We start from the raw sequence: 14,540 nt of genomic DNA, 5'->3' as shown, positions 1-14,540 counted from the left end.
TGGCTCTTTTCGACTGACATCTTTATATTGGGATAAGTTACCTATTAAGAGCTTCTTTTGAATTTTTTTATAGTTTACCAATCTTTTGACCTTTGGATGTCGAGGGCCTTAATATTTATTGTTATTTTAGTGATGTCATGTATTTTTAGGTAGAAACCGGCTATTGCATGGTAAAGCCACTCTGTCTACAGCGAGGTTTAAAAGAAGCTTTTAGTATTCATTTTAAGGCGTTGATATGTCAGGTCACTGACCTACACAACTCTCATAAACACTTTCAGTAGTATTCAAATTTGAAAATACAGTATTCACTTCTTAAATATAGCACCCTTGGCCCTCGCATTTCATATGCGCGGCCTTCTTACAGATGTGTGGTTGGACTCCAACACAATACACGCAGCCCTGGATTCGATTCCCAGAACTATTGAGGATTTCCACGCTTACCGCTACAGTCCACCCCGGCGGTTCTCGAGATTTTTACAGCAACATTGTCGCTTTTGAAGTACCTACTCTCTCCCGCTACTCGAAATTCTTTTCTGTCTACCGTTTCTTACAACCCTCTCACGACATCCACTCTGCCCTCTCAAACCTTCGAAAACTCTTTCCGGAGCACTTTAACTGTTAGGCGAGCAGTAATAGATCTTAGTGCCTTTGTACAATTTCTAATAGTATGCAAGAGTGAAAGAAAGTACATCGCTGTGGAGTAACGGTTAACATGTTGACCGTGAAACGAGCGGGCCCAGGTTCATATCCTGGTTGGGACAAGTTACATGGTTGAAGTTTTTTTCCGGCGGTTTCCCTCAACACATTAAGAACAAATGTTGGGTAATTTTGGCGCTGAACCGTGGACACATTTCGCTGGCATTATCTATCACCATTTTACTCTGACGCTAGGTGATTATAGCAGTTGATAAAGTGTCGTAAAATAAATCAATTATTAAAAAAGAGCAAAAGAAGCTGCCGTTAATTGGATAGAGAAAAGATGAAACTCGTTAGTCTAACCCTCAGGGGTGTCCTCTATGTTGGATGAACAGTAGTTACACATCGTGCTCAAAGTTTTCGAGGCAGTCCGGCCTTCCATCCAGGATTAAGTTAACCTCATAGGTAGGGGCCAACTTTTTTTAAGGAAATACGGGAGATTAAGGAATCGACGAAATTTCACATAGAAAATTTTCAATTCAGTTACCGAAAAACAACTTTATTCTACACTTCGCCAGCTAGGCTTAAATTAAGAGTATTTTGAGAGAGATTTTGTCTCGCGTAATAGTTAAAATCGACTGAAGGGTGCAGCTCCTATTTAATTAGATATCTCGTGCTCCTGTTTTGAACATTTGTCTAATTATTGTTCGAGATAAAACATCCTCTTTGTATGAACATTACTGCTTGGTGTGCTTGAACAAAACTAACCAGTTTTTATTTGTGTATAATTTTAATATTGTTTCATTTTAAACAGGTGAGCACTAAAATCCATTTCTGGCAAGCATTACCTCCTACAAAGAATGCATATTTTAATGTTTTTTTTTTTGAACAACAAAATTCATCATATAAACAATCATTTATCGCAAAATCAAATGTTTAAAATAATCATTTCTATATTATGCAAAAATGAGGGAGAAAAATGCTCGAAAAGAAGAAAAATACGGAAGCCGGTATACTTAAAAATTAAGGGCAAATACGGGAGATCCCGGGAAATACAAGAGGTTTGGCAACCCTACTTATAGGTGATGTTCTTTTCGGCCTAAAATTGTGAGTACCTTAAGTGAAATAATGACTTTCAATTGAGGAAAGTGGCCAACCATTTCTCCCTCATCCCTATTGATTCCCAATTTGTTCTTATTGTGAGAAGTACCAGTGTTCTTCGTTGTTGTGGTAGTAGAAGAGTAAACGACTCTCGAGCCTAAGCTTGCTACCCGCGGTACACATTACCGCCCTTGTATTGTTTTATTTTCCACAATGGAATAGTTATCGACGCTCGCTTTTACGACCACTTAAACGAAACTTGAGAAACCTGTGCACCACTCCGCCTTGTATAAAGGAAAATCAGATCAGAATTACATTTCCGAAACGCTATACAGGCGTATCTTGGCGACTATAAAACACACCAAACTCTTGGAATTTGAACGGATGTATTTTATTTGTGTTGTGTTTGCATAAAAAATAACGGTAGAATGCAAGAAAACATCATACTGCTCATATCTGTCCGCCTACCATTAACATTTTACTTTGTACTCGTAATTTGATTACAAGAATCCGGATAGCCTATGTAGGCAGACAAATACTGAAACGTTCACATAGCATAAAAATTTACTAACATAAGCACTATACATATTTAGTTAAAGCAATAACATTATTTTAAGGTGATAGACATCACACCATTAAGTACGATTTGAGATCCACAATGTCAACATGATGCAAGATTTTTTTGGATTTTTGCACTGTGTTATTGATGCAGAAAAATTCAACGTCGCCACCGAGATGGTCTAGATTCAGCGAGCTGAACTCTTGCTTCAAGACTGCTTTCGGACGTTGTTTCGAATGCCTCTTGAACTGAATACGTGTTTGGGGTTTCATCCCTCTTTTCCTTAGGTTCCCTCAACTATAAGACGAATATCAGGTAAGCTCATGAGAATCCTGAGACTCATCTCTCCGAAAAACCATCTCACTATTACTAATTCCATCGACGCTAGAAAAATTAGTACTTGGTGTAATGTCGTTAATTAGCGGATTAAAAAAAATCCATTATCCGGGAAGACAAAAAAGGGAGACCCTATCTGGTGGATCCATTACCAAGAGCTGCTCTCCATTGTTGGCCTTAGTAAAGGTAAAGATAAAGTATTCCCATACATACCATGAGGCACATGGTGGCATGAAGGTAGAGTGTCGTGCATTCTTCCACCTAGGCATTAGAATGAGATGACCGCCTTTTTTACCCCCGAGAAAGACCTTGTGCTCAATTTAATAGGTTGAGTGAATCTCGGGGCCATTCTAGAAATTTTGGTCATGAGAAAATCCCGCCATCTTTCGGGATCGAACTCCGAACCTTCCAGTCGTAGCCGGGTGCTCTGCCAACTGAGTTACCTGGCCGCCGTTGGCCTTAATAAGGTAGGCCTATGCAATAAATTGGTTCCCTTAATGCTATGTGATGGTGGTGTCGATACGTAGCTCCAAAATGTCTAATCTTTCATTTTATAAGTTGTATAAAAACACAAACATCTTGTATCTCCACAATGCTAATGAATTTACAGCGTTCTTTAACTATGCAGTGAAAATCATTCTTAGATTTTCCTCGGTGAATTTGCTGCCTGTCGCTGACAGGTTTTTTGTAGAGTAAAAATTTTCTTTAATGTTCTGTGTTACAAGATGTTATCGGTATACCAGATTACAGAAACGAAAAGTGGTGGGTTTGAACGTTTGCGAAAGCATAAACTACTTATATGATATGATTATCTATTTTCTTCCATTGCTCATGTCCATAAAACAAAATGCATTTTCTAAATAAATTCTCAGAAATATGCATCATCTTGTAAAAAAAAAAAAGATAACTTTCTATGCAGTGTAAGAAATGCGACTGAGTTAATTCTAAAAATCAATAAAAATTATATTCAAAATCAATTTTGTTTATTCGAAAATTTTTAGTAGGTTATTTTACGACGCTTTATCAACATCTGAGGTTATTTAGCGTCTAAATGAGATGAAGGTGATAATGCCGGTGAAATGAGTCCGGGGTCCAACACCCAAAGTTACCCATCATTTGCTCATATTAGGTTGAGGGAAAACCCCGGAAAAAACCTCAATCAGGTAACTTGCCCCTACCGGGTATCGAACCCGGGCCACCTGGTTTCGCGGCCAGACGCGCTAATCGTTACTCCACAGGTGTGGACGCTTTATTCGAAATACATTTCTTTAGCTTCGATGCGAGTGGCACGATCAACTATGGACTGGGAAGATTTGTTGCGGTCCTGTTTTGAAACAGCTCATGTCCACATTTTGAATGGACTCTGTGTCATCGAAACGTCTTCTTTTCAGCGGAAGCTTTACTTTTCAGAAATAGAAAGAAGATTGCAGGGCTCCAAGTCTGGATAACATGGTGATTGAGCAGTATAGACATATTTGTTTTCGGGTCAGAAACTTCTGGATAGCTGCCGCCCTATGAGCAAAAACCGGTGTCTGGTTCTCCATATCGTAGCCTCACACGACCAATTCGCTTCCACAGTCGTTCCCAAACTCTCAGATAGGCCTACTTACTCTCCGTTGACAGTCTGAGTAAAAGGGACAAATTCTGATGGAAAAGTCTATTTTCCGAATTTCCTTTAGGCACTTCATTTCAGGGTAAATGTGATAGCACAATTTTCTATCGCCTATCACGTTTGATTCCAAGAATTTTGTGCTTCTTCTACTCGTAACAGTTCCAACTACTTTTTTTGGCTAGATATTCAATGCGATCATGTTGCTGATCTTTAAAACTGTGAAGAACAAACACGTGTGTAGTTTTTTCTTGCATCTAAGTAAATCTTAGATTAAATCTTGCCTGTGGTTTTCTTGTCCACATAGGAATCACCTTTGGGTATTTTCGTAATTTCAGCGTTCAGTTTGCACAGCTAGTGTCGCTGACTTTTTTTTTATTAATTATTCTTCGTTTCGGATTGAAATTGGGCGCCGTAATCTTGATTAATCTTGTAGATCTTCTCGGTCTTCTTGAAAGGAACACTTCAACAGAACATGTATTCATGGGACAAATGGGGCTTGTAATTATTACCGTCTCATATGCACTTTTTGACGATATTTTACTCAGGTTGCAGCCGCCAAATTACTCTTCAAGGAACGGCCACCCATATAAATTGAGGGAAATGAGACATAGGACGGACACTGGAAAGTTTTCTTTTCTCAACCGTACTATCAGGGACTCGAATGCTTTACCTGCAGACTTACTAAAGGCTTTACCAATAACCAAAAATGTATTTAAAAATATACTTAAGAACTTTACTAATAGACGGTAGTATATTATACACACTAGTTAAAGTGTGTAATTGATGTTTTGTTATTTGAAGTATTGTATTAGGACCAGCTCACCTAATGAGTGAAGTCTACTGAGCCAAGCCCTGTCAATCAGGAGGCCTTTGCCCTTACGGGATCTAGCAGGCTAAATTTATTTATTTCTTTATTATCAGTGTAGAAGTGTGTTGTGTAAGTGAAGTGTGTTTGTGTCAGTGAATTTTTATAGTTTATAGTGGTAGTGCAAAGTATTTGAACAGCGAAATGTTTTTGAAGTGTTAGTGAAATTAGGATAGTATCAGTGAAATGTGTCGCAGTTCTAGTGCAGTGAGTGAGTTGACAGAGAAATAAGTGTAGTGCTGAAAGGCACTTGTGCAAGTGTGAATATATCATAATCGTGAGTTTTAGTTCGAACTTAGGGTTAATATACAAATTAGATTTACTTTAAGTGTTATTTTAAGGGATCGTGCTTCATTTAATTTGGGATGCTTATTATTATTATTATTATTATTATTATTATTATTATTATTATTATTATTATTATTAATTGTATTTTTTATTAATTGTTTATTATTAATTGTCATTATTGAGTGTAATTAGTTACCACTGCCACCGGGTATTTACCCATTTGCAGTGTGAATACATACATACATACATACATACATACATACATACATACAGACGTGGACAAATTATTAGCAAAACTGACGATTTTTATGGTATAATTTTACCAAATTAGACTTTTCAATTTTGACTCCAGTTGACATTTTTACATATTTCTGAGTACTATAATCATAAAAATGCCAATAGTAGTCTAAATCGAAAAGTCAAATTTTGTAAAAATATGTCACAAAAATCGTACATTTTGCTAATAATTTGTCCACGTCTGTACATACATACATACATACATACATACATACATACATACATACATACATGCATACTGTACATACCTCATTATTATTCATATTCATCGATGAAGACAGAACTGTTACTGGATACCACTATTGCGTATATTGCATAATGTTGCATGCTACATGCACTTCGCATATAAATCCGAGCTTTGTTCATTACACTTTGTGTTAGTTGTATTATGAGATACTGGAGGGCGAAAGCACTGAAGTTGTCATATGAATAGCATAGTGGAGTTTCCACTTTTGTTTCTAGCCGTAATTCAGTTATCTGACAACTTTACACCAGAGAGAACTGAAATTTAATCCCAAGCAGATCCCGTGAGATTTGTAGTGAGGAAAGTGGCTGGAAGGCAGATTTTTCTGTGTCCTTTGGTTTTTCTCTGGCATTTCTTAGTAGGCCTACTTTATTTCTGCATGTTCCTATGCTATAGGCTTACTATAGTATTTGGATAGACTGTAGTCGTAATTGAAAAGCCTTAAGAACATAATTGTGGATCTGTCGTTTCATTTTCATACATTATAACATTTATACTGTTCAGCTTTACTCGATGTATTAAATTGTATATTCACAATCAGAATTTCGTTTCCCTTTCTTGCTGGTACCAATTTACTTACTGCAATAAGACAAAAAATCGATTTCGGAATACACCGGGTGATTCATTAAAAGCGTGCAAAAATTACGACAAGGTAACATCTGAAAGTGTTGCAGATGCATCTTAAGATGCCACTAGAGAATCGATCGATGCTGTTTAGAAGTCGCTGATAGGCCTACTTTAGTTTCATAAGTCGATACGATTCTATATAACTTATACGTACGGGCATCAATGCATGCCTATATATATATATATATATATATATATATATATATATATATATATATATATATATATATATTGTACATTCATGCACACATACGCACGAATATCCGTTTATATTTATTGTATAGTAAAACGAAGTTTAAGTTAGATGCTTCTTCTGTGTCCCAAGTGATTCTTGTATGAAATGACAGCAACGAAGAGCGACTGAAACGTGGCGTTCGTGACGTCACAATTGTCAACTTCTTGTCATGTTTAAACTTCAGTTCTGCTATGGGACGTCATTTCTTGCTTTGTAAATTACGGATGTGATGTACAGCCGAGTGCGTTGCTGTTGCCAATCACATTTATTGAAGAGAAATTACGAAATCCAAAGAACAAGTTTGAAATCCCAAGTCGTTTTCACGGCTTTTAAATGGTACATTAATTATAAAAAAAAATCTTTTAAATGGTATATTAATTATATAAAAAACTAAATGTCTGTGAAAGAAATGTGTATGTGGAAGAAAAAGAGAGAGTGGAAATAATTAATATGTATATTTATATTCAAATGTTAAAATCATAAAACATTTTTTTGAACATATTAAAATGAAGTTACTCGTAAAATTGTAACAAATTTTAAAAAATCTTATTGTGTAATTGTTTACATAGCTATACATGTTTCGAAGCTTGCTCCCTCATCTACAGTAGCCTGAACAACTTTGTAAAAGAAAAAAACTTACGTATATTGAATCTATTGAAATTATAAATAAAATAACATATCTATAATGAAGAGTGAAATAGAGTATTACATCAGTGTAAACATACTGATGTGCAATGTATTATTATGTTTATATCTACTTATAAAAAGTCCCAATATATGTAACTTAGCAGTCAGGAAATTTACAACTTTGCTGAGTTTGTGAACATCATGAAAATTTGAGTTTATTAGAATGCGCAGATCTGAGATGGGCGGTTTGGGTATGTTTCCTGTAAATTTTAAATTACAAATTTTGTTATTTCTTATTATAGTCAAATCTAGAAAATTTAATTTATGTTTTTTCATCTTTTTTTGGTAAACTGTAGGCCTATTTTGGAATGTAATTTTTTGATATTATCTAATAGGGCGTGTGGTGTGGTATGTTGGTACATTATAAAGGTATTGTCGGCATGTCGTAACCATTTGGCGATACTTTGTTTATTGGAGTTAATAAAATTACTCTCCAAGTTATTTAAAAAAAATATGTCTGTCATTATGCTAGAAAGGAGTGAACCATCATTTTGTCTGCAAAATTTATTATTGAAAGTGACATAATTTTTATTGTTATACTGTGTATATTTCAATTTTGCTTATATTTTGATCTTCTAAATTGGATTTATATTTATGGTTTCATTAACAGAAATATTACTGTACATATTAACGACATCAAATGAAACAAATCTGCATTTTTCATGTATTTGATTCTCCCGTAAAATTTTAATCAAAAGGGTATTGTTTCTTATGTTGTAATATATATTAAATTTAAACTCTTTTTTAAATATGTTAGTAGAAATTTGTATGAAAAGAAGGAACTAAATGAGGAAAGAAGAAAGAAAGGGAAACATAAACAGCGCATTACGAATATTTTTTGCTTTGTAAATTTCGTAACAGTATACCCTACACGGCTGAAATGTTTAATTTATAAATTACTCTCACAGAAGTTAACTTTTTCTAACGTCTGGAATTTTTACGAAATTTTCCGAAATTAAATGCCAGTATTACCAGGTTTGGACTTTTTAAAGGTTTTTGCAATAAACACATTATGGAATATCTACGCAAGCTAGCTTAAGGTTTAATTTCCGGCAGATACTGATAAATGTGAGGTGGATATAGTGGCTGTAGGCAGACTTTTTATGAGTTTTGTTCCACAGTTCCTCCATATTAACATATATATCTTTAATAGGATGTTCGAGTAACAGCAAGTAGATCACCCTGAATTTAACAGACCTTGCACCAAAATTCTAAGATAATGCTTATTTAAAGAATTGTTTCTTTTGTTTCAGGTAAGTGAAGAAATGATAGCCTGTCTGGCCCGGACAACACCGAATAGACATATGATATGTACATCTTTTCGCTTCAGACTGAAGTAGGTCCAAGGTGCGAGACATTTAAAATTCTCTTCCTTCCAAAATTATTATTTATTTATTTATTTATTTATTTATTTATTTATTTATTTATTTATTTTTTTGTAACTCTGCGTGAGAAAGGATGTAAACTTTGAAGACGACTGACTCATTGTCGAAGTGGGAACGGCTTTATCTTTCGGCAAATGTCGAAAGGTGTAAATATGCTCGTTTGTGATATCATACGATGTGTTCAACATTTCGTCACGGCTCGGAACAGCGTTTAATACCTATGTAGGTGACGCACTTCGATCGTTCTTTGACTCGCAGGTCTAAAAACGACACAATAAGTTAGTCACCTTTCCGGTAGGATTTTTTGGTAGACTGAGACGGTAATTGTGTAGTTTTCCCTAGGTATTTCCAATTTTCCTGGCTCATTCAACCAATTCTGTTTACGTTCTCATGACATAAAAGTAGAGAGAAGGTATTGTGGCGCTGCAGAAAATCGATTTTGAGATTTTCACTGAAATGTCCATTTTCGTAATTCCTGATATCGAGAAGGTGGTTTTGAGCGTTCCGTCTTTCTGTTAGACGAACTTGTTCATATTCATTGTTCACGAGTCATGTATTAGAAATAAACAGGAAATATTAATATTTTTAAAAATTAATGCATCATTGTTTGAAAAGAAAACACATCAATCACATGGTTCAAATCAAATCATAGTAAATTGGCAAGGTTTATAAAGAAATAGAAGTATGTTTTACGAAGAGAAAGTAGGCTAATTGAAGATCTCTTTTCAAAGGGGCTAAGTGCCAATTTTTCGAATTTCATTTTATTCAGTCTAAGGAAAGTATATCTATATGAGCATATCATGCTAAATAGGAACTTTCGTAGTTCAACTTAAGCGACTCATTCGTGCGGCTAAAGTTGGTGTCGGAGGTATTTCAACATGCATTTGGCAGTATGTTTTTCATCAGTATCTTAGAAACTTGTTTTTGGCTTTTAGCCCCTTTGGAAGGATGGGTCATATACAGAATTATTTCTGATGCCGAGTAGCTCAGTTGGTATAGAAACTGACTACGGACTGAGAGGTCTCGGATTTAATCCCGGGTGGTGGCGGGATTTTATTCATTGTCAAAACTTACAGAACGATCCCGAATCCACTCAGACCCCTATCAAATTGAATAACGAGTATTTTCTTGAGGTAAAAGATGGTCGGAGCGTGGTGCCGACCAGATCACCTCATTCTAGTGCCTAGGTCATAAAAGCATAGGGTTCTTACCTCAATATCCCCCATGCGGCTTCATAACGTGTAAAGGGGATATTTGTACCTTCAGAATTATTTTTACTGCTCTTATAGTTCGTTTTTACCCTGCCAATTTGTTAAGAAAGGTTTCTCGTTCTTAAACGATTTGCGGTCACTAGTTAAAATCCCATTTTTTATGCGTGAGTGAATTTCCACAGAAACATATTATTGCCGAAGCAAAGAAATGTCATTATAAACTATAAATATTTTTATTATCGATATAACTTTAAATGTCAATTTTTGTGTGTAAAATATTAGGAAACATTTTAACGTTCGAATAACTATTTTATGTTTATTTGTGACAAAAATATTTCTTGCAATATCTTAGACCAGTGGGCGGGAAAGATAACCGTATAAATGCAACCCGCAATACACAGCAAAGGGGAAAGTAGTAGGGGAGGATACCCGAACTACTTAACGCTGAGTGAATAAGTGATGGCTAAGGGGATGGAGATCATGTCTTATCCCTCCGCTCTAAGCTGTTGACTCGCAAGTCAAGAAATGCCGATCACTATCTTAGACATACTTGTCTGAAATTACTTTACCGCTGTCCAGTGAGCGCGCTGTTGTTTGTTGACATCTGTGTAAATAAATGTAAATAATAAATCATATACATTACTTAGGTAACGAACAACGTTACTCGAAAATGAAACTGATAGATTAGCTAGGATTTGGGAGTAGGATCAGTTTAGCGTGAAGATACACTCATTGTGCCTACTTCTTTAACATTTCTATGACCTAATTAAGCAACCATGAAACCTTAATATCACAAACAAAATTTCTTATTAAAATGACTTTGAAAATTAATATCAAAAGATGACTCACAATTTTTTAGATGGAATTCTCTTTCTTGAATTTATATGAAACACATCATAATTAAATTACATGCCAGGACCCTCTTCTAATTCACAAAGCCTCTACTTATGTTAGAGTATCGGTAGTAGGCTAGCGTTATTTTAAGCCTGTATTTCTGAGGATGCAGTACCCAGTCTGGAATTCACCCTTTTCAGAGTCAGTTCACACATACTGATGTTCTACGAAATGAAGCATCGATCTCTACTCAGATGTAACCACTAATTCTAAAACATTGAGAAATTAAATTTTAAATACGAGTACATATCTATTGATATTATTTAAAGTGCATTAGAAACTTTAGTTCTATGAATCACACACAAAAGGCAGAAAATATAATAACTTTTTGACTTTATTTATCAGTGATGCCGTTTAAATAGATTATGTAATAATTGTTTTGCGCAAATGGACATAAAAAGCTATTCGTATATTGTAATAATTTCTAATATTTTTTTTCTTTAAAAATCAGCATATGAAAGTTACAGAAATAGTAAAAAAAGAAAAAAAAACCGGTAACTAATTTATGTTATTCTAGACACGTTCCTTATAAAATAATCACCAGTACTTTCAGACCGTTATAAATCCAATTGCTATTATCCACGTATAACAGCGTGATATTATAAAAATCTGCTTGTCGTTTAAGAATGCGGATGATAAGTACTTAGTTAAATCGCAAAGAAAACCAGAAAATTATCTTAGGAATAATATTTTCGTTTGATACGAACTTAACTTTTCATTTATCAGTTTAGTTTTCTCATATCCCACTATCAGTCCTTCGTCCCTCAGTATTCATTATCATCATTACAGTAACATTAACCAAAACAGTGTCTGTGTGTGATGTAATATTGTGAATGGCGTACAGATGACAGCAGTCAGAAGGCGTGGTAAAGAAAACTTTTATAAATAATACTTAAAGATTACTTAAATCTTCAATGTTACGCTCTTATAACATAAGCTATTCAAATTTAAATAATTAACAGATATAACAACAATTCATGTTACAAAAAATTTATAAGAAAGAATTTCAAATTATATTATCATCACCGTCCTCGGAGCCGGTGAATTGAAAGGACATACTGATGGTCCTTTACCGGAACAGATGACACCACATAGCTCAGTTATACGATGTATACGAAAAAAGCGACCTTTCGGGCTTCAGCAAACATTGAGCAAAGGAGTGGTAAAGCACAATAAGCCTATTAGAGGCTACAGTGCTAGAGCGATAGAGACAGTGCTAGAGCGATAGAGATATAAGCCCACATTGCCTTAATCTGGCTTCGGAAACCCCAAGTTCCCTATCTCAAAATGATCAGTAGAAAATTCCCTGTTTCCTACTTAATTTTTTTCGCTCTTTACTGAATCACCCGGTATATTCAATTCGTAAGGATAAGGTAACTTACTCATATGTCCCACTGTGCATTTCCAAATTCACAGATATCAATTCATTTAATATTCGTCCACTGCAATTGAAATGATTGCGCAGGCCTATCCGACATACAGTTAAGCAAACTGAGGTTGATTCCCGACAGGGAAGAGAAGGTTATCTCCAATAAAGAAAACTAGATTCGTGTCCTGATATTATGTTTGACCTGTGTTGTCTTAGGCAGTGACTTTGTGGCATTCTAATTACATGGACAAGGAGATTCATTTGCTACTAGTGAATGTCTAATATTGTTTACGTTCGATCACACATATTCAATAATAATAGCGTACAACATTGTGGAGTAACAGCATTGAAGACCGTGAAACGAGTAGGCCCGGGTTCAGATCCCGGTTGGAACAGGTTACCTGGTTGAGATTTTTCCGTAGTTTACCTCAACCAATTTGCTCTGTTGGGTAACTGTAGGCGCTGGACTCTCGACTGTTTCCTGGCGTTATCACCTTCATCTCATCCAGACGCTAAATAACCACAGCAGTTGTTAAACCGTCGTAAAATAACCAATCAAAATAATAGCCTCACCTAGCGAGTTGGCTCAGACGGTAGCATTTGAGACTCGCATTCTGGAGATCTCGGGTTCAAACCCCGTTGCCTACCAATCTGACTAGAGCTTTTCATAGTTTCAGCTACAGAGGCAAATGTAAATTTGAATGCAGTGATTCATGACCGCCTCAGTCACCAATATCATAAACATTAATCAAAATCTAAAATCCTACTTGTATACTCACAGATCCTAAACACTCTATATGACCACATATGTTAAAGCGTGTATAATTAAACTTAAATAAAAAATAATAGCCTCATTGCTTGTAGAAGCTGAATGAATCAGTAATCTGTACGTAATCTGATAAATAAATACAAGAAATAGGCTAATAAATCGACGCATTCTTACTCCAGAATCCCAAATCACAAAATTAATGTCCCGGAGATCGAACTCGCTCCCCTCTTGTCAGAGCCAAAAGTTAATTAATCGAGGGATATTTTTTATTCTTAGACGCAGACACGGAGTCATCAGTAAGTTAATAATTCTATCACGGTGAAACTTCTTGAACAATGCATGTTTGAAGTGCTTCATAAAAATGAGCCGATCAGAGATAAAGTAGTATCAGCGTTTGCCATAACGACTAAAGCAGTGCGATCGTCGGTTATTGTCACACGGACCCACGTGTAATTCAATGCTCATGTGCGGCAGCCATACGCCTGCAGCCTCCAGATCAGATTACCTGCTATACACAGGTGTCGGAGAAGTTGCATCGGCTGTGGAATTGTGATAAGAGGACAAAAACTTCGTGATAGCGTATTCACATAATCTACTGGTTTCTTTGATCTAAGAAATTACGTATTATTATTATACTTTATCCCAATCCGTCCTCACTTATTATCAACAATATTAACGATACGTTTTGTACATATTTACAAATCAAGCTGTCGCAAGTACGATTTCGGTCTCGGAATCCTATGTCTAGACTGTAATAATTTCTTAATCAGTGTATTTCCCTATGCACACATCATGGCCTGGAGTGTGACTAGTGAATATCTAGTTTTGACGAAGTATCATGTCAGATAGTTACTTTTATCTATTAGTGGGGCAGGTTGATTGGTTTTCAGCCTGCCGGAAAAAAAATCTAGGGTTTTATTATTACATATTTATATTTCAACACAATCCTCCTCAAATAAAATTAAGCTTTTTGTTTTGTTTTCTGAAACGAATCATTCACTGCTTTCATCACGTCATTAATGGTCTCGAATTCCCTTCCAAGTATTGTTTGGAACTGAAAATAGTCCGATGGAGCCAAATCTTGGGAATATGGTGAAACAAAAGTTCAAACTTAGTCTTGCATTATGCAAATCTGGCTTTCAGGTAGAAGCTCCCTGTGAAGCAGGTTTGAATAACGTTAACAGAAAGCCACAATTTATGTCACACAAAATTGTGTGCACTCAAAAGTTGGGTTACTGGCGCCTTGTCAGCCCATTTGAGTTGTGTGGATATAAAGGGAAGAATTGTGACGATGTCGTGTGTGGTTCCTGGGGTAGCTCAGTTGGTAGATCATTCGTGCGCTAAGCGAAGAGTCCCGGGATCGATACCCGACCTCGGAACAATTTTTCCCTTGAAATTATTCAAACCTGCTTCACAGGGAGCTTC

At 35.7% G+C, this 14,540-nt stretch overlaps 1 protein-coding gene across 3 annotated transcripts in view; it reads left to right on the top strand.

Annotated features, from left to right (window-relative positions):
* Positions 1-14,540, top strand: part of Arf6 (ADP-ribosylation factor 6) — a 187,276-nt gene that overhangs the window by 91,249 nt on the left and 81,487 nt on the right. For 2 of the 3 annotated variants that reach the window (XR_011330160.1, XM_069816270.1), the window contains exon 1: positions 8,742-8,834. The exons of the other annotated variant lie outside the window; for it this stretch is intronic. Coding sequence is in view for 1 of the 2 variants with exons in the window: in XM_069816270.1 (XP_069672371.1) it covers positions 8,797-8,834 (38 nt within the window). In the remaining variant the exon portion in view is untranslated. Of the gene's footprint in view, positions 1-8,741; positions 8,835-14,540 lie in introns of those variants that run through there. 3 annotated transcript variants of the gene reach the window in all.

The sequence above is a fragment of the Periplaneta americana genome, chromosome 17, assembly GCF_040183065.1.
Source record: "Periplaneta americana isolate PAMFEO1 chromosome 17, P.americana_PAMFEO1_priV1, whole genome shotgun sequence".
NCBI lineage: Eukaryota > Metazoa > Arthropoda > Insecta > Blattodea > Blattidae > Periplaneta > Periplaneta americana.
Note: the sequence above shows the minus strand (reverse complement) of the source record. Positions and strands in the feature narration are given on the sequence as shown.